General features: G+C 38.2%; 2 protein-coding genes across 6 annotated transcripts in view; one reads left to right on the forward strand and one right to left on the reverse strand.

Annotated features, from left to right (window-relative positions):
• The window catches only part of PUDP (pseudouridine 5'-phosphatase), a 60,830-nt gene extending 45,268 nt beyond the window's left edge, over positions 1–15,562 (reverse strand). Inside the window, exon 1 of the mRNA XM_058018288.1 lies at positions 15,424–15,562. Coding sequence (XP_057874271.1) covers positions 15,424–15,499 — 76 coding nt within the window. The 5' untranslated portion in view covers positions 15,500–15,562. The remainder of the gene's footprint in view (positions 1–15,423) is intronic.
• STS (steroid sulfatase) overlaps positions 15,356–20,589 on the forward strand; it is a 106,633-nt gene continuing 101,399 nt past the window's right edge. For 2 of the 5 annotated variants that reach the window (XM_058018282.1, XM_058018283.1), the window contains exon 1: positions 15,356–15,454. In XM_058018282.1, the coding sequence (XP_057874265.1) occupies positions 15,441–15,454 (14 nt within the window). In that variant the 5' untranslated portion in view covers positions 15,356–15,440. Of the gene's footprint in view, positions 15,455–16,311; positions 16,496–20,589 lie in introns of all 5 variants that reach the window. The other 3 variants (XM_058018284.1, XM_058018285.1, XM_058018287.1) reach the window with 3 other exon arrangements.

Below are 20,589 nucleotides of genomic sequence, written 5' to 3' on the forward strand. Positions count from 1 at the left end.
TTACTACCACAGAGAAAGTGTAGAGAACTACAGATTAATAAAGACAATCTCTTCTGTCCACTCAAGAGTGCCTAAAATTTTTGAGGTAAATCTGTTGATGGAGTGATTTCTCTGCAGTAATAACACCAAGAGCAGAAAACCAAACATCATCAAATGGCTTGGTTTTCCAAAAGCAAGGACATTTCATCATGGCTGACTATTGTAGCAAGCTGAATTGCTGCTAGCATAGTCCAGGGTAAAGAAGCAAAAAGGACTTTCGCATAATATCCACAGATGTTTATTCAGCCACAGGTGAGATGTTCAAGCCCCAGACAGCACACAAGGGGGATCCAGCTTTCTCAAGTACAAAGACAAAGGCCAATCAGGGAATGGAGGGGAGTTGCTCAAGGACATAGGAACAGACATAGGAACAGGAGAAGGGCCAATGGGGTCTAACAGCTTTTTGAGGGAAGCTTCCTGTGTCTCCTTAGACCAGGAAATGCACCCCCAGGGTCTCCACAGACTATCTACATACAAGAGCAAAGTGACAGAAATACTGCAGAAGACCTGGTCACAATAATTCTTTAGTAGTTGTATACCAGGCACTTCTTATACTAACTATAGAAACTAAACTAACTAAAATACACAAAAAAGAATCAGACCTTTGAGATTCATGAGGCAAGTATGATACAACAAACTGAAAATTATGTTTTATGAGTTGCAGTGACTGTTTGTTGGAAAACTGTAGAAGAAAATTCAAACCCATTATATAGATACCAATAAAAGGAACTTCCAACACAACAGGGAACTTCCACAGAGGTGAGCCATAGGCTTCTCTGAAGATGTGTGACCAGAGCCCTCACCTCCCATGAGGGACTGAGGATCAGAAGAGAAGGCCAGTCTCACAGAGTACTCAAAGGCCTCACACAACAGCAACAGTTGTCCTGCCTCCAGACTCGGCAGTAAACCAGAGGCAAGTTCTGAGTCTTAGATCAAATACAGCCTGTAGCCCAGAGAAAGACTACCCAAAGTTACAACTGTCACAAATGATGGTTTTTTTTGTTTCCCAACCCCATTGGTAAAAGTACAGAAATACTGGAATATGCTTTAGAATATAATCAGCTTGCTTAAGATTGTCAGGATGAAACAAAACTTATACTTGGCCATAGAAACTTTTAACTAAGCCCTATTGAACCCAGTGAGATATAGGTACATAAACCATAGAATGGATTGGATTGAAAAGGACCCTTCAAACACAACCTATTCCAATCCCCCTGACAGAGGCAGGGACAGGTTGCTCATAGCCCCACCCAACATACAACACTTTTGTGCTTCTGAGCTAAAATACCATTTGTACTCAAGAACTTGAACCACAGGCTGGCAGATGCTGTGCACTGAGAACACCTCATATGGCAAAAAGAACGTCTATTCACAGGAAATTAGGCCAGTCACTCAAGTGCAGTCATACTCATCAGTACTAGGTCTTTGCAACAATATTCCCCAACAAACTGCCACTTACAGTTTAGTACACAATAAGAGATTTTTAACAGCATTCATTTTCTTAATGAGTATTTACACACCAAATCTCAATCTTGATCTTGAAGAGCTGCATAGTTTTCCTCCCCATATGTATCTAAAATTTTGCTAAAAAGCTTTAGCCTCTCTGTTTACTTGTTTTAGACTACATAGTAATACTAGTATAGAACCTACACTAGTTTATTATTTATTAATAATTATTCTAACTACAGTTCTGTAGATAGAACTACAACTAATTTAGTTATTATATAACTAAAAATAGACTGAGTTAACTTTCATTAACTGGAAAATCTTACCAGAATATTTTAAGTTAGCCTTCTGTCATGAAAATTATTGCCCAGAATTTCTATCTCCGATCATATAAAATCTCTACTTAATATGGCAGATGCAGATTGATTAGGAAGCCTGAAAAACAATAGCAAATAGCATCAACTACAGTTCAAGTAAGACATGGAAGAAACACTTCAAAATTAAATATCTGATGCAAAATACCTGTGAAAGGATTTCAAATCACCTCAGTTTGAAACCACCCTAGGGACATTCATCTGCAAAAATCTTCATCAACCTCTATGCTGCTGTAAGGATCTAAAAATTACAGTTGCCTGCCTAAAACACTGTTACCACTGAAGGACTTTGCCCATTGTGGCAAACTGTAAAGAAGAAAACGCTCATCTGCAACCACTGAAGGTGTCTCCCCGAAATATAACTGCATTGATTCCTGGAACTTGGACTGTAAATTAAGCCACCTGACAGGAACTTGAGAAAAGATAAAGGTGGTACTGTCGTCTAAATGTTATCTCAAACTAGAGAGAGGTAAAAAAAGCTGGTGGACAAGAATATATCACTGATTATGGACAAGAAAAACCAACTGAGCAACACTGCTAAAATCAGCTCAGACTAAATCCAGCAGGGGGACATCAGAACCCACTGACTTAAGAAACCCCCTGACTTAAAACTCAGAAAGACTGGGCACGGGATTAATTAGCGTTAGAAGTGAGGGAATTATTTAACCAATAGAGTAAGAGAATTACGTAGCCAATGAACACCAATTCCTTTGTTTGCTAAAATGTATAAATAGTGAAAATTTTTCAACAACTTCGGGATCTTCACCACCAAGAAGCCCAGGGTGAAGAAGGACCAATGGGATGCTGCTGGATCCATGGGTGGTGACTATATTCTGCTTGATCTGTCTGTCGGTCTGTCTGCCGGTCTCTCTGTCTCTCCCTCCTCTCTTTTTTTAATTTTTCTACCTTACATTTTACTGTTAAACAAAATCCATACTATTGATTTGGGTGTATGATCCTGCTTGTACCTTAATTTGGATAGAGGCATCTCTCAATAATGAGATCTTAACAGCTGCACACAATTATTTTATTGTAGTAGAAGTGACACACACAACCTTTAAAAGTTTGGCACACGTCAGGTACCTAAAAGCTGAAGCACTGGATCCAGCGCTCACTTTCAAGTAAAATATTTCAGCTTTTAAAGCTTTTCTGAGAGTGTCCCTTTCTTTTGGCAAAGAGGAGATGATCAAGAAATCTTAACTCCCATGCTTGAGTCAAACTGACCTTGTATTATTTTAGCACATAATGAAAACTTTAAAGAAGCATAAGGTCTTTGAACATCAAAATGCATTTAACCTAAATACTACCATCTCCTGTTTAAAATGGGAAAAATAATAAAACAGTATCAGAGATGTCTTATAAGAAGACATAAAACTTATATACAGTACAATCCTGAAAGAACACTGTAATTACAAAAAGGTTCAGAGAGAGAATCTCACTAACATGTCAGTGAACCCAATTCACATGAGGACTACAGGAGAAATGGAAACCTGGAAGGAGACTCTCTGACAGTAGCTATTAGGGTTATATTTTTAGGTATCTCAAAGAGGAGAGGCTGAATCTTCTTTTGCTTGAGAGTGGTTCTGGGCATAATGGAAATATTACCTTATGACTCTCTTTTGAGTGTGACAGCTTAGAGTTACAAGAAACACTGCTGTGTATCCTACTAAATGAAAAAAAATGTGTTCAGAGACTCAAAGAGTGCAAGAAATTTCAGTCCATCATTTCATTCTTCCATATGAGTAATGTGATAAAAATAAAGAGAGATACTGAGAATTGAACTAGAAATCATTCCACTTTCCCTCAATCTTTCTTTCCTTCTGCCTCAGTTCTGCAAGCTGAGGTCAAAGTTTACATCTTGAGACACAAACAGCTTCACTCTCCAGTGGCTGAAATTTAATAAGCCTGACACAGGAGTTACTACACTGGGGTGTTCTTAGTTTTACTGTAACATTGCTTGCAAAAGACAGACTGGGAATTTATATGCTCAATAAGCAGATAGAAGAGATTTGTTTACTTTACTTACAAAAATAGCCTAAGCTTCCTTCACTCTATCTAAAAACAAAGAAGGAAAAAAATCCAGTATCCTTTCTCCCACAATCAGCAAAAGGACAAGTGTCTGATTTATTTGCTGAATACATTCAACTGAGCCACTGAACTTAATGACTTTTAGATTAAAAGTCCTATACTTTTTGACCCATTATGTTTTTAAACTGTTAGAATACATCCTAGCATATAGTTAGAACTGCATAACCAGTTAAACAGGGTAACTTACATGTTTCCTAAATGTAAGGAAAAAACAACTCTGAGGTGTACAAGTTCACAGCTGGTCACCCAAAGAGCTTTCTTTTCTGCAAGAGCTGCACACACTCTAGGCCACATCTTTCTAACAACCTCTGTGAAGTAGTTTTCAAAGAGATTAAAAACTTTGCACAAAAATGCAAACCTGATAATTAAAAAGCAGGAATACCTTTTTTTCTTCTATTTTCTGAAAAGCAAGTCTAACTATTAATAAGAGAATCCAATTGTATAGAACATTGCAATCAGAGAAAAGAGAACTACACTCTGCTGACTACAGCTACTGTCTACACTTTCTAATACAAAGGGTTGCTTTAGTCATTGACCTTGTCATAAGCAAAGAGATTGGAGATTTTGTCCTTGTGTTAGGTTGACACAGACCATGGTGCTATTGCTACAGGGCTGTCAGGCTCTCATAATTTCTGTTATGAACTCGTATTCTATACAACTTAAAATTTGTTCCACTAACAAATAAAATTGAAATTACACACACAAAAAAAGCTGTTTTCTTTAGGAGAGGGATTTCTTCTTCTCAGTACTCTCTATCCTAATTATTAATTACAGAAAACCTAGCATGTCTCTTGAGATTTTAACTCCCTACACTGGACTCACAGAGGAGCTTAAGTAGCTCTTGAACTGGAAATAGGAAGCATTTACACTGTCAGTACTAAAGCAATTAAATTGCATCATCATCATCATTATTCTGTAAAAAATAATTTCTTTGGTAGTCTGCAATTGTTTCCAAGGCCCCACTATAGACAATTAAAGTGGGTAATACATTTTCCATATTTAGACTGCCATTAAGTACAGTTATACAATAGCTGTAATCATAGATAATTGTAAATTATTTTTTGAATATATGATTTACGCTTCTGGGCTTACATTATCAATGCCACTTTTTTATGGCTTGAAGGAAGGGAGTAGCTACTGTTATATAAACAGAACTACAGCATATTGTAACCAATTCCTTTAGTTTTACCCATGGAAAGTCCAGTACCTGTAAGATACTCCATATTATACATTTGATATCCTACATCACCTAGGAATTGGGCACTTTGTAACCAGTCATAATACAATCTTTCTGAATTATGTACTTATATGATGCTCTCCTCTAAGAAGAAGAATGGCATAAAAAACATGGGGTTCGGGAAAAGTTATTTATATGCACTATCAAATCAGCTACCAAGTCAAAATGACTCAGATAAAATGAGAATTTCAAGATGGTAGTGAGAATACGAAAATCAGATTAAATCTCAGGGTTTTTTTGTAACTTAACAACTTAGAATTTTATCTTGTTAATGTTAAATCCATATACTCACTACCTACTCTTTAAAACAAGTTGCAAAATAAAGGGGAATAGTTTACTTCTATTTTGGAAAACACAAAGCCATGATAAACAGTAAACTATGCAAAATGAACTCTGAATCAAACATTCCAAGAAATTAAATTTTGCAATACTCTGGAATTTGCAATCAACTGACACATACAACATTTGACATTTTAGAACACACAAAACCAGAACAGCAACACTACTTCTTGCTCTTTGCTCCTAGATACCTTCATCCATGAAAAATGAAAACATTTGAATTAAAAATGGTAAAAAGGGTAAATATAATAAAAATATGATCTACAACAATAATAACAGTGAAAGTTATTAGGCAGCAGAATAGCAATTAGATAGACTACAATACCTTAGTGGCACAAATACTTTCATTTTCCTGAGACATGTTCCCCATGAAACACTGTTTTTAATTTTTAAAGACTAGAAATTTATTACATTGTGATAAGCTCTTTATGGCTCCATCTCCCCTGAGCCATAAAGCAAAGAACACTTTGTTAGTCCAGCAATAATAATATAATGCTATAGAGAAGACTCAGTCCTAGCATGAAAATATCCACCATTTCATATGGTGAAATTTTTTGTAATAATGATCTTGTAGCAGAATGCTGACTTTATCCACAGTTATGTCACTTTACAGGCATGCATGAGTATACTCTTCTGCCCTGGAGAGACAGGTCAAAGGACGTTCCTATATGTCAATTACAAAACAAGCAAAGAAAAATATCTTTACCATAGAACAATTTATTCAAGTGAAATATGTCTCAGTATACTCATGCTCCACCTTAAACCATTAATTTCTCGTACTTCAAACCTTCTGATACATTATAATCCTATTTTTTTTCATTGAATACACATCATCTTTTACTTCATTCTTCCAGTACTAGTACATTTTTTTTCCTCCTGCTTAGAAATGTTCCCAAATGACCAGTACCAGCATCAAACTCATAAAACATTCCAATCCAAAAAACATAATCCCACTTATTACTGGTCAGTAATCAAATAAAGAAATAAAGGTATATTCTATTAGTTTGAATAGATAGTCTGTTTAAGCTTACATTGCGCACAAATGGAGCAATTAAAACAGAAGATAATTTTGAAGACACAGCGTTCCAAAAGATGCCCTGACATAAACAGGCTATTTTATGTATACAGTGACACTGTGATAAAAGAACCTGAATGAACTCATATTTATGCTCAGCTGACAATCCATGCCCAGGGCTGAGCAGCCTGGCAGCAAAGCCAGCGAGTGCAGCACGTGCAAGCATGGGGCTGCTGCAAAGGGCGAGCACGAGCCCATCCTGTGGAGAGCAAAGGTGACACGGGGCCCTGTTACAGCAGGTCAGAGAGCACACATTAATGAGCTGCAACAATGAGACACTCTAACACTGCCCATGTTATATAATGACAAAGGTCATGAGCACATTCACATAGATGTTAGACAGAAAGACTGGACTGACAAATAGTAAGGTGGGCTTTCCTCTTAAATGCCTTGCATTACCCTGAGACAAACTGCATGTGAAACTTATCCAAAAGAACCACACACAGGCAGAGGCAATCCAAAAACAAGCAGCAGAGAAAAAAGCAATGTTTGGAGTGCTAACCCATAAGTGGTGCCCTGTAATGACTGAAGCATGGACTCAGACTGGGAGGGAATCTGAATCCTTTATGCAACAATTCAAGCTGGTTTTATACACTTTTCCAAGGCACAGCATCTCCTTACATTAGAAGTCTCACTACATGGCCTATCCCATCTTGCCACATCAGCAACACTTTCTAAATGTCCTTCCAAAGAGTGACCATTGTGCTGTTCATCTGTCTGTCAGCTTCTGGCAGGCTCCTCTCTGTAGGGCTCTGCCATGTGGCACCTCCTCTCCCGAGGTCAGGTGGAGACAGCCTCTGTGTGCCCCCCTGTGCTCCTCTGTGCCACCCTGTGCTCCTCTGTGCCACCCCAGCATTCCACACGCACGTGCCACAGCCGGTAACTCAGTTCTATCCAATCTCTTCCCACAGTGCCCAAATGAAATCACTCAAGAGCCAGAAATAAACTTGCTTCATGAGACATAGTATATTAGAACTTACTTGATGACTTTTACAAAAATATGTCACATGTCATATGTCATATTTTCTTCCTCTTTCTCTAAAGAGAGAGAGGAAGTAAAGTAAGAATACATTTTAACAAGAACACAGCTATTATATATAATAATAGCTTGGAAAAGTACATGGGAAAGAGCAATGTATGCTTAGATAAAAGTTTTTCCAAAATGCAGCATCATATATACTACCAAACTACTACTGAATATGGTATTCATTATAAGAAAAATAAAAAGATTATTAAAAGCTGCACAAGAACAGAAAACATACACAGAGACAGCAAAAACTGACACTGTCAACAGGTATTCAACCCTTCAAGAAACAAAATATTGCTTAAAAAAGAAAGTTCAAAAAGGTTTTCAGCCATCAAAAAAAAAAAAAAAAAAAAAGAGCCACAAAAGATGCATTCTTCACCAGTTATTGAAGCAAAGGAAGCAAAAAACAGTGATTAAAAAGAGAGGATGGTTTTCCCCTAAGCATTAAATAAAATCTTGATGAAGGTTAACACTACCTCAACAAACCTTAAGTCAGAACAATGATTTTCCTATTATTATTATCAAAGGGGGCAAAAGGGGATAAGTCAAGGTCAGGAGCCTCTGAGAGAACCATTGTAAGCCACAAAAAAATTTTTGGTTATATAATTCTTTGTAGTCTTGTGAAAGAAATTAGTATCGATACAAAGATGTACATAAACACATAATAGGAGCAGCAACAATCATTAGCAATATCTGCTTCATGCCAGAGATGTCCATAATGAATGCAATAAAGTTTGAGAGGAGATATTTGGCTTAATTGCTTCTGTATTTTTAGTTAACATAGTTCCTGGTCTTAAAAAGAGCAATGGTCATAGTGTGAAAATTATAATCTCCATTAAGGTCTGTTGCCAATAAAAAAAAAAAAAAGTTAAAAATAAGAGCAAGCACAATCACCTCTTCCTCCATTAGAAGTGTAAATGCCAGTATTCAAGAACGGGATTGTGTCTCAGAGATAATATACCAGCAGAATTCAGAGACCAGAAACTGTCCTGCCCAAATTAAGATGTTCTGAAAAATTCCACTCTCAAGAGCTCAATTAGGCAACTCACAACAAGGCTACATGAATGAATTACAGCTACTCAGAACAAGAGCTGCAGAACTGGGTCCAAGATGGTACAGAGTGTAACTATTGCCAGTATGTAGAATAATAAAACCAGGGTTGTTAATGCTGTTTTTCTTCTTAAATGAGAAGAAAATTGGAATACAGCAGCTAGAAATTGTGTTATTATAATGGAAAATTCTATGCACCTTTTCTTTGTGTGAAATTCTATTCCATTTATGACACCTTATTATTTACATTCAAAGCAAAATAATTGGAACTTTATACACATGCCAGTTTATGTATACAACAAATCCTTATCATCTACAAACAGATTTGAAAATCTGCTTTTAGGCATAGGAAGAGACTAGTTTTTATAAATGGTCTTACTGCTGTATGCACCTCTAAAATCACTAAACAGAACCTCTACATTCCTAGCATTTTCAAAACATACCTCTCCACTTACTACAGGCTCTCTATGCAATTTCAAGTGTGTAACAGTCAGAAAACAAAAGCCACATAGGAAATTGGAAAACTCTATGGATTAACTGTTTGGCATGTGACTTCTCTGGGTTTTTTTTTTTTCCTTTTCTCTATAACCAAATGTTTTGGGTCTGGGGCAAGTCATAAATAAGCACCAAAACTACACTGCATTTGTGTGTAATTCCTGTACAACATTAAAATCAAATCATGGATCCTTCAGCTTGGGAGCATTCCTTGGTTAATTTCTCAAGAAAAAAAAATCATTGTTAATGCTGCCCATGGCATTTTGAAATGTGGTAGCCACTACAGAAATCAAAACCTAAACTCACAAAAAAACCCCCTGTTGAACGCTGAAATTACTCTGATTCTGGATTATTCTAACCACAAACAACAAGCAACCATGTGGATAGGCAATTCACAAATCAATCAAGGGAATAACAGAAGTCAGACTCTGGGTTAGTATGTTTGTTATGTTCTTGCCAAAATTTTTCTTGCTGTTAAATTAAAATGTTAGCTTTCAAGCATATGACAAATCTTATTTACTGTATTTATGGTCAGTTAATTCTCAATGAGGAGCTATTTTACTTATGTCCAAGATTTGCTCATGAAGCATCTGTAGGGTATTCTAATCCAATAATATCCTTAATCTCTTTAGTTTTGCAACAAATTTCAAATACTGAACACAGGGGCAAGAGAGTATTTTCCCTTCCCTCTTTGTTCCCAAAATCAGATGGAAAGAAGTGAGAATGACAAGAAAGTAAGTTTCCACTACACAGAAGCAGAAAATAGGCTTACAAAGATAGCCAGGTTATAGCCTAAGAAGATTAATTCCTGCACTTAAGGCATAACATAGACCAATCTAGAGAGGACTGATGTTTAATGGAATTGGTGTTATTTGCTTGGATGCAGAAGAAATAGGAAGCTGTTTTAAATATAAGACAGCATGCACATAAGCAAACTCCAGCATGGAACTCTCATCAGTTTTCTTGTAACAGCCATCTCCTAGGCAACATGCAATAAAATGAAAGTAAGAGTACATTTTTGACTTCTGACCTTGTGACAATGAGTACGTAACAATGGGGAGAAAGAAAACATACTGAAATTCTTGTGAATCTCACAACACTACAACGAATTTCTCTGCAAGCTAATTTCTTCTATGTTATAGACCAGAGAGGACCTGTCTAGCCAGTCATGCAGAAGTGTCTTAGAAGTGGCACAAAACACAGAGGTCTTCACACAAAGGAGACGGTGGCTATAAAAGCAGCAACTTCTGATCCTAGTTGCTTTAACTACATTCCATCCCTCTGGAAATGGTCACCAGCTGGCATACCTGTGCAGTCCAACATGACTTTGAGTTATGGTGAAGTTATCTTGCAAAACTAAGCTGCTTTAGGAACTTTCTCTCATATTTGAACACATTGATTTATCTCACATTAAGATACACTTTTCTAACACTGAGGGGCACTGACAAGGATAATAATTTACATAAAACAATCCCTACTCGTAGGAGAAATTTAAACAAAAATAAATATATGACTAAACTTCCTATACTAAAGTGTCATGCTGTTTGCATGTTAATTTAGCTCTAGTTCAGCTTTAAGCACAATGCTAAGAAATATTTTATCTTTGCAGCCATTTTCCTAAGTTCATTTGAGAAAGGTTACTATTACATGTTATTGATACATATAATAATATCGGCTTTTTACAAATATTAAAATAGGTTTTATATATATGGTGTAAAAGTAACTTTACTATAAAGATATAGTTTGTTTTTCTGTTGTTAATTAAGCTTAGATATAGTAGTGAAATAGCTATGCTTGTGTTAAAATGCCTGCTTGGATGGTATAACATCCAATGAACACAGGATAAGGACACCTGCTACAGATATGCCAACTATCAGCACTCACCATTTGAAGAAAGTATGGACCAAGGCCCAAACTAGAAGTGATAAAGAGAAGGAGCCAGAACCACAGCCAAGAAACATGCATGCTCTAAAAAGGCAGACCCAAGGAGGAGCCATGTAAAATAGTTCCTGGAAAACATCAACTAGTTTATGGATATGCATAGGGGTCTATGAACATGCAACAAACTGATGTAAGGGAAAAGGTATTTAAGGGGTATCCCTGAAGGTGATGGTGTTGTCTTAGATGAGTGCCAACATGCACCGGGCCATAATAACCTTTGCTTTATGGTCCTTATCTCCTATCATCCTTTAATAAACTTTTTTAATTTTCACAATGGAGTGAAAGTGTTTTTCACATTACATATGTAGCTTGTAGAGAATTTTAAATGTTTTCAGTCCCCTATAAGTTTAAGCACAGATCATCAAAGGCAACATTCAATCCTATTTGTGTTTTGGTAGTAGGGTAGCTATTGGCTACAATTATATAACAAAACTACTTGTCATAGTTTAAAAAGAAACCTACGCAGTAAGTTTATATGATAGATCCTGGGGGGCATTACTCTAGTTTTATATTCTGCACAAGTTAAATAGATTTTTCCTTCTCTATCTTTGGCACTGATTTTGTATGTTTTTACAATATGCTAAAATGTCAAGATCCAAACTGTACAACTGTAACAACAGGATTTATTTAGGAATCAAATATCTCAAGTTTCTGTTGTTGTTGTTATTCTTATTATCTGTTAACCCCATACTATGTGTTGGGTAAGTGCCTAAATAGATTTAATATTTTCAATATTATTAAATATTTAATTAATTATGTTAAATTAATTTATACATATGTTTAATTAATTAATTAATTGATATTTTAAATAGTTTAACATTTTTAACTAGACCACACACTAGCAGTTAGAACAGTAGTCTTCTGTAGGAACAGACTACCACATTTCAAGAAAAAGCAATCTAAGTAGAAACTTAACTTAAGAAATGTAATGCCTTAATTGAAGTGCTGGGAGGTTTTTTGTGGGTTTTTTTTTGTTGTTGTTTTGGGTGGGTTTTTTTGAGAAAGTACAGCAGTACAACAAAAATTAAGATGTAGTTATTCCTTTTCCTCTGGTTTCTACTACACAGTGCACCACTAATCAACTATGATAATTAATGAAGCTGCATGAGAGGATGATCAGTCACTGGAACCGGCTCCCCCAAGCAGTCATCGTGGCACCAAGGCTGTCAGAGTTCAAGGAGCATTTGGACAAGGCTCTTAGTCCTCTGTTCTACTTCTCAGAAGTCCTGCAAGGAGCTGGACTCAGTGATCCTTATGCTTTGGGAAGAGGTGGGATGGAGTTGAGCTGCAGGCTGTGGCACGCACCCGCAGCAGCACATGGCAGCACAGAGCTGGCCTGACCTTGGGAGGAGGCGTCACGCGACAGACCCCTATGGAGAGGAGCTGCTGGAGGCTGACAGACGGGTGAACAGCGCGTGATCACCCCTAAGACTCCATCCAGGAGCTCAAAGGGAAAGATGAGGTAATAAAAAACAGGAAGGGCAGATTGCATTGATTAGAAATGCAGAAGAAGGAGGCTGACAGACGGGTGAACAGTGCGTGATCACCCCTAAGATTTCATCCAAGAGCTCAAAGGGAAACATTAGGTAATAAAAAAAAAAAAAAGGAAGAGTAGATTGCATTGATTAGAAATGCAAAAAAACCCCTGGTGTTAGATAACCTTTGAAACAATATACAGAAGGACTCTGAATGAAAGGGATGAAGGACTTCCACAGGCAGCTCAGAGGCAGTAACTTCTGTGTTGAAAGTAAGCTGATGTATCAAGGTGCAACTCAAGGACAACTTAATCAGCCTCAATTATGTTAGAGGAAGGGAGGAGGTAAAATATCAGTTGATCAAACTCAGCAACACTTCCACACAGCCAAGGATTAGCCAGTAAAGTATAGGCTGCAGGTTTTATAGGGTAACACTTGGATTGTTTCCAAAGTCAAGAACCTTGTGAACATCTCCGACCTCATTTAAGGACTTCATACTCACAAAGATTTTGGAAATCTTTCTATCAGAAGATATCCTACCTTCCTTAATTAGAAGTGTCAATTACAGAAAGCAAGTTCATGGCACGTTACATCTGATGAATTTAATGCTCAATTTTTCTCATCATTTATAGATCAATTTATATTTGTTCTATAAAATCAGTAGGGTTTAGGTGAAAACATCTAGAAATAGTCATGTACATTTGCAGACACTACTTTATTCAGAAAAAGTTTTGCAAAACCTGAAGCTTCAGATTCTAAAAATTGCAATAAAATTTCTAAATTTTATTCTAAACTATGCAATCACCCAACCACTTAAAAAAGTTAGCAATAATAGATATTCAATACCAAAACTTTTATTTGTGCTCTTTGAAAGGAGGTACACTTGGGCCATTTCTGTAGCTTCTTGAAATATGTATGTTATTCATTTTATCACCTCCAATGAACATTATGTGGCACATTAAAAATTTCATGAGAAAATTATGGGGTTCTTATGTTAGGTTAACATCAATATGAACATTTGTCTCATTCAGAAGATTTACAGTAGGCAGGTTGGGCAGAGGGAATCTAATTTTGTGTGCCTTTTTTCACTCTTTCCCCTAAATTATTCCAAATTTCTTGAAACATTTAGAAACCTTGGGAAAGTCCAAGCAGTCTCTTGACTGCCTTTTTGCCTCCCAAGGGTCACTGCTTATCATGAAACAAACAGACTCACCAAGAATGTTAAACATTTCATAGTATTCAGAGGTTGAAACATACTGAAGTCCTCTGAAATGAAGTGCACATAGTGAAAATCACCAAGGTAGTGTCACTTTTACTACTCTGTACTGGAAGATACTTGAAGAGTATTTTCAGTCTATTTCCTTGCAGCCGAAAGATTTCTGAAATACAATATATACTTTATGTGTAACTTTTTAAAATAGAAGAAATCACATACATGTATCATTACCAATGCTGTCCTGTTAAGGTGACTATTGACTGTGTGAAGGAGATTTCCAGCTTCTGACAAAGAGCTGTAGTAACTAAAAAATACTCTCCTGAAACTTCTAAGAATGAAATCAAAATAATTGGTTCTAGATAAGAGGATCACACACACACACACGCATATATGTGTGTGTGTGTATGTATGTGTGTGTGTGTGTGTGTGTGTGTGCGTCCCCAGGCTATTTGAGAGGCCAGTGATGAAGTTGAAAATACAATTAAAATCTAAATGCAACTCAATCACTGTTTTGCATAGCATAGCCATTTTTGTTTTAGAAGGTAAATGTGGATCACATTCACCTCTTACAGCCCTGAGGGAGGGAAAAGTGCACATTTCTTGGAAACAGTGTAATTCATCAGACTTCAGAGCAGTCTTCTCAGAAACTACAACAATTCAGGTTTTGCAGAAAGAAAGCACACACCTCCAGTTCACACCTTTTAGGAATTCACCTATCTCCAGAACTGCTTCCTGTGTGATAACTCACAATAACTATTTCAATAACTAAGTCACATGTCAAAACATCCCATTATGCCTCACCAGAGGGTCCTGATTCAGCGAAGAGTTAAGAGCAGACTTAAAAACTGTCCTAATTATAGCGACTATTCAAACATCAAGATCTAACCGAGCTGCAGCACGGGAAGCATCAAGTTATAGAGTAACCCTGCAAAGCAGAAAGTCTACTGATGCCAAAGCTAAGTGAAAACTATCAGAGTGCTGTCCAGGCTCATCAGCTGGAGAAGGTAGCTCTAAACGCTGCCGAGCGCTGTCCAGCCCTCCGCGTCCCGCTGCTCCCGGCCTCCGGCAGTGCCCGGCCCGGGGTCCCTGAGCCCAGGCTGCCTGCCCGTCCGCTCCCTGCCCACCTTTCCCGGCTGCCAGCCCCAGCCTGCCCCGCACCGCTCTCCCCACACCCTCTCCGGCCTCGCTCAGCCCTCCGCCAGCCAGAGCGAGTACCCTGCTCTCTTACTTGAAGCACGAATACCCTACTCTGTTACTTTAATTAAGGCGAAATCTGCCCCCGAAAGGCAGCAAGTAGCGGAAACAGGAGAAGGAATTAACTCGTTTCCTGTTACTTTAATCCTTTCACACCGGTTTTAGCAGCGCTGCCCGGGGCGTTCTGGCTGCTCGCCCGGAGCGAGGCCGTGAACCAGCAGCCACAGCCTGGGCTGCTCCGACTGCGGGAGGCGGAGGGGAGGGGAGAAGGAGGGAAGGGAAAGTGGCTGCTCGCCGCCGGCTACGGCCCCTCGCAGTCGGGGCGGGCGGGGCGGGCCGGGCCCGGCGGCGCGGTGGGACCCACCGCCGCGGGGCGGAGCGGAGCGGGGACCTGGCCGTGGAGGGGAGAGGGGTTCAGGCTACGCACCCAGCAGCAGCCCGTCCATGTCAAAGATCAGGTGAGTGACCGGGCGCAGCGCGGCCGCCGAGGAGGAAGCGGCCATGGCGAGGCAGAGCAGCCGGAGTGCGGCAGGAGCAGAGGCAGATGGAGCCCGCGCGGTGCGAGACTGGCCAGGCCGGAAACCTAACGGGGAGGCCGGGGTAGGGCGGCGGTTTATAGCGGCACACGGGGCGGGCCGGGCCGGGCCTGCCTGAGCCTGCCGGACCTTTGTTCTGTCTTGTTCTACTTCTTAACCAAAGTCTATTTCTCTTATTGGGGCCTCTTATCTTGCAGAATAGCACTTCGTGTCCAGAGAGGTTATGGAGTCTCCCTCTCTGGAAGCCATCTGGATGCAGTTCTGTTCAGTGTGCTCTGGGATGACCCTGCAGGGAGGTTGGCCCAGGCGACCCATGGTGGTCCCTTGCAACCAGACTTATTTTGTGATTCCTAAATCCTGTTTGGTGCTGCTGGCGGGAAATACAGAACATGACATCAAGTTGACATGTTAGCCAGTGTCTCTTCTGCATGCCTGTGCAGAGATACTATTTCACTAGACTATAGATGAAACAAAAAGGTGTAAATCTGTATGAAACTGTGAGGGATGAGTAAAGTAATGGAGAGAAAAAAATCTGTGAGGAAGGAGTAAATCTGTCTCTTACAGGTTGCTGAGTGCAAGAGTGGTTAATTGAAAGCTGTTTTGGGTGTTGTATGTTTTTTTCTGAAACATGCAAGAAGTTCTGAAGTTCAAGAAACAAGACTGTTCTTAAGTTGAAACAAGGTCTTCCTGCATGGACACATCTGATTTTTACTGGGCAGCTGGGAGGGAAAGAGGCACCAACCTAATCAGCTTTTTCTCTTTTGTATTTTTTCATGCAGGTAATTCTCCACTGGGCATCGGGATCACTGAGGCACCAGTTGCAGAGGCAGACATGAAAAGAGCTGTGTCAGGCTCCCAAGGTGACATGCTGGCTGGAAGATGTGTACTGCTGTGCCATTCTGTGTGAGGACGGACACTGGTTAGTTGCAGCTTCACCTAGGGGGAGTCCTGTCTCATTTGTAGGTAGGCCTTGCAGCAATTCCTTTTTCCTAACAGCGCCCTCATTTGAATTGGCAATGTTTCACCATTTTAGCAAGTTAGTGGGGGCTTTTAAATCCTTAGCTGTAGGTATCACATAGCTATATTTCAATTTTAATTTAGGCTTGTTAATCATCTTACCTAGCCCCAAAGCCTATCCCTTGCAAGTACATTCACCCCACATTTATGTGAAATGTAGACACAGAATTCTCCTGACACCTACTCCTATTTGTGAAATAAGACAAATAAAACATCCTTGGCCTTTACTTGTACATTTTGAATAATAAAACTTGACTTTCAAACAACAGTTTTTGAGTTTTGGGTTGGTTTTCTCTTTTTTATCTTGTCTCATTCTGTAATGATAATGCTGCTTAGGCCCTGTTTGTGTAGGCTAGGAAAAGGATTGTGTGCAGTACCTTCAATGTTTTTTAAAAATTCTGTGCGTAGTTGTGAAATTGATTCCTGTGTAGATTTAAGAAAATGGCTCCTGAGCTTTGAGGGGTCTTTTTGTAACCTTACAATATATGAGTATTAAAAATGCCCACGGCTGTTTTGTTTCTGCAATAAACACTGTGCAACAAGTCAATATTCCAGTTTTGTTTCCAGCAAACATTTATAGTTTCTTTTGTAGCACACTTAGTTGGGAGCATAGCTAGAATCAGTAGGGGTAAAATCAAAAATACAGTAGGTCAAAAAAGGTGTTAACCTCTTAAAGGGAATTGAAAAAATAGTGATTTCAGTAGTTATAATGGTAGTGTTGTGCTGTCCTAAGAAAGAATGTGATTCTGCTGTAAGAGACAAATATTTAAAGAGGATGGGTAATGATGTAGTATGACAGTGTTATCTGAGATAGATTTACTAACTTTCTAATTGGCAAATCTTATAAAAATCTGGTTTTTAATTGTATGTATGGTGGGGGAGTAAAACCTTTATTTGTTACTCAACAGATGTAGCTTTTTCATGTTACCTTGATTTATTGTTCTAATTCGAAAAAAATATTTGATCATAACTTCCATTGGTTCTAGCTCCTAAAAAGAGGAAAACTCACTATTTTTAGCATTTAAATTCCCTAATTATCTGAGAAGACAAGGGTTTTACAAAACTTGTGAGTATTTAAAGTGTAAATAAGTCATTGGCAATCTCTGTGAAAATAGCCCTCAAAATTAAAGTGTAATACAGAAGCTGAACATTTTTAGGGTTAAATGGTCTGGGTTACAAATCCTATGGTACACGTTTCAAGACTCTCACATTGCTGACAGGCTGGTGACCTCAATTTGCTTTGCTTTGCTCTGGCTCATCAGTGATAATCAGTGTGATGTTAGCTTACTTGATTCTTCAAAGCTGTGTTCAAACACAGGAAAATCTTCCCAAGATAGAAAACTGTTTAGGTTTATTCTGTGTGATTAAGTCTTTTTACTGACAGAATGAAATTAAGTAAAAGTCCAAGCAACATGGTAGAGCATAATTTTCTAGATACATAAGTAAGAAATTGTGCTGATCTAAGTTTTGTTTGAGCTCTCTTAAATATCTGTATCTAATGACTCACCAGTAGTAGTTGGTTTTGTTGTTGGGTTATTTTTTTCTTGAAACGGAGTGAAAATTTGATACTAAGAACTGTGGAATTGATTTTTTTATTTGCTGCTATTTTTTATTACTTATTTGAATGGTTTTGTAATAATGTGTTAAAATTTAATTGGTTTTATTGTTTTTGACTGTGAGATAAAGTGAAAATACTCAGGTGCTGTGGGGTCATTAAGTATGCAACACAATGTTTTGTGTACTAGGACCTCTTAACCTTTTTTTAACTTCTCTATTGTTTGAGTTTACTTTGAGGCTGGAAGTTTTGTACTTCACTGAAATTTATGTGACTGAGTTCTTTCTTGGAGAGTAAAAGCTTCAGAATATGCTTAAGTGTTTTCATAGGTAGTACTTGTGATTATCAAATCAATTATTTGATTCAATAATTGCAGTTTCCTATTTCACTATTTCATATTGTGCTGGAAGCACTGATTCACTTACCTGTTTTTTATCCCATTCATAGGAGTATCATGCACTATGTGTTTCACACAGAAATGACTGACTTTATTTTTCTTTTTCTGCAGGCACCTTGACAAAGAGGATAAACACATTATAATCCGTTTTGGTTTGAATATTAAAAAAGAATCAAAAGACTAGAATAAATCCAGTAATTTAAATTATTTACATAAACAGCTGTTAAACCCACTATTAGTAACAAATTACTTGGAATGATTTAGAATTAAATGTAAATTCATGTATCAGCTGAGATTCTCAGCAGTTGCTATAGTTAAGCCTATAAGCTTTCAGAAAATGAAGCCCCTCTCAGTGCTGGATATCACCAAACATGAGCTTTTCACCTTAAGATTATGAATTAGGTGAATTGTATTGTTTCAGTTCATGTTTTTATAGGTACAAAATGGAAGATTACCATATGTCTTAAAGCAATTAAACAGTACCATGGAACTGCTGATCTAGGTCATGTTTTATTGATTACATAGGTTAAAAGGATGTATATGCTCTTTTAATCAACCACATGTGTCTTCTCTCAGCCAACCAAGCAGGGATAGGAGAGCCATGTGTTTTCTAGATTTTGGTATTGACAACCAGTTACAAGTGAGATAGTTAAAAAGGCATGGAAGATGATGTGTTAGGCTGCAGGAGAATGAAGTGAAGATATGTGTTACTCACATGTGTTCATCTCAGTAAATTTAGATGAGGCACTCTAGAAAGGTTCATTTTTAGATGTCAATTGCTGTATTTATTGGTGGAATTATACAACAACAAAGTTTCTGAAGATGGGAAAGGAAGCCTTAATATCATGCTTTAGGGCCATTATTGCTTTCGTTAAAGTCACTGAGAGCCATTTACTCTCCTTTATGGATTGTGACTTAGCTTGTTGACATACTTTTTGGTCTTCTAATAAAATATTGGCTGCACGCAGGCAAACTGTTCAGGTAATTAGCAGTGTCATTGTAATGAAAATCCTGAAGTGCCTAATGGCTGGGTCCTGCTTAGCCTTAAACTGTCAGGAAGATTAGAACAGAAGGGATTGCATCCCCAGAAATTATATGAAGTATTGTATCCTGCTTTATTTTCCCTGTGATATGGGTTTGCTGTAACTTTTTTTTGTTATGGTATAACTTTCATTTATTTATCGAAGTTCCCATTGTTACTAGAATCTAAAACATTTGTTATTAACTTGGTTTTATGTCTTGTCTGCATGTGGATTTAATTGCTTTTTTTGTTAATTTTACTACAGTTTGATTGTTACAGATTAATCAAAAAGTTTTGTATTTCTACTGTCATGTGGAATGCACATTTTGTGAACCTTTCTGAGCAAGTCATCTGTAACTTGGTTGCTGGAAGTAAAGGTGAAACTGAATGCAGTCACCCTTCCAGTGGTGAGTTCCAAAGCTCAAACTTTTCAAAGGCTGTGGAAATTACATGTTCAGATGGAGAAGAGAGAGAAGGAAATGTGATTCTCAGGGTCACAAGGTCTCTGAGCCACTGATCGGTAATGCTACTTCATGTTTAGGTTTTATATGCATGTTCCCTGCTTGGGATGCAACAAGCTGGGGAGTTGAATCTCCAGAGCTCAGACATTCTGCCTACTCTGTGGCTGTGTGCCCTTAAAAGTTTGTATCTGTCCAAAAGAGTTGAATAGAAATAAATGAACTGGCTGACACTCAGCCCAGAATGGCTGCATGATCAGGAGGAACATGCTGACAGCCTGGGAAGTGCAGGGAGTCAGCTGGAGGCCAGCTATCATACAGTACTGTGACCTTCCTTTCTTTGCAGTGATTCTCAGCTTCTAGAATTATCTAGGCAGAAAAGCAATAGTACTGTACTGATATGTATGAAAAATAGCAACTCTGATTGGGAAGCAGAAACAGTGCAGAGAGGAGAAGGGGCAATGCCAAACAGAGCTAGTCAGCTTCATGGGTCCCCATTGCAGCAGAGTTGTATTAGACATCCAGGCTGTTCCTTACTGTGGGAGCTGGCACTTTTTCTTGGCTGCTGGAGTTAGTGTGCCTCCCAACCAAGTCATAATTCAAGTTTTT

The sequence above is a fragment of the Melospiza georgiana genome, chromosome 2 (genome assembly GCF_028018845.1).
Source record: "Melospiza georgiana isolate bMelGeo1 chromosome 2, bMelGeo1.pri, whole genome shotgun sequence".
NCBI lineage: Eukaryota > Metazoa > Chordata > Aves > Passeriformes > Passerellidae > Melospiza > Melospiza georgiana.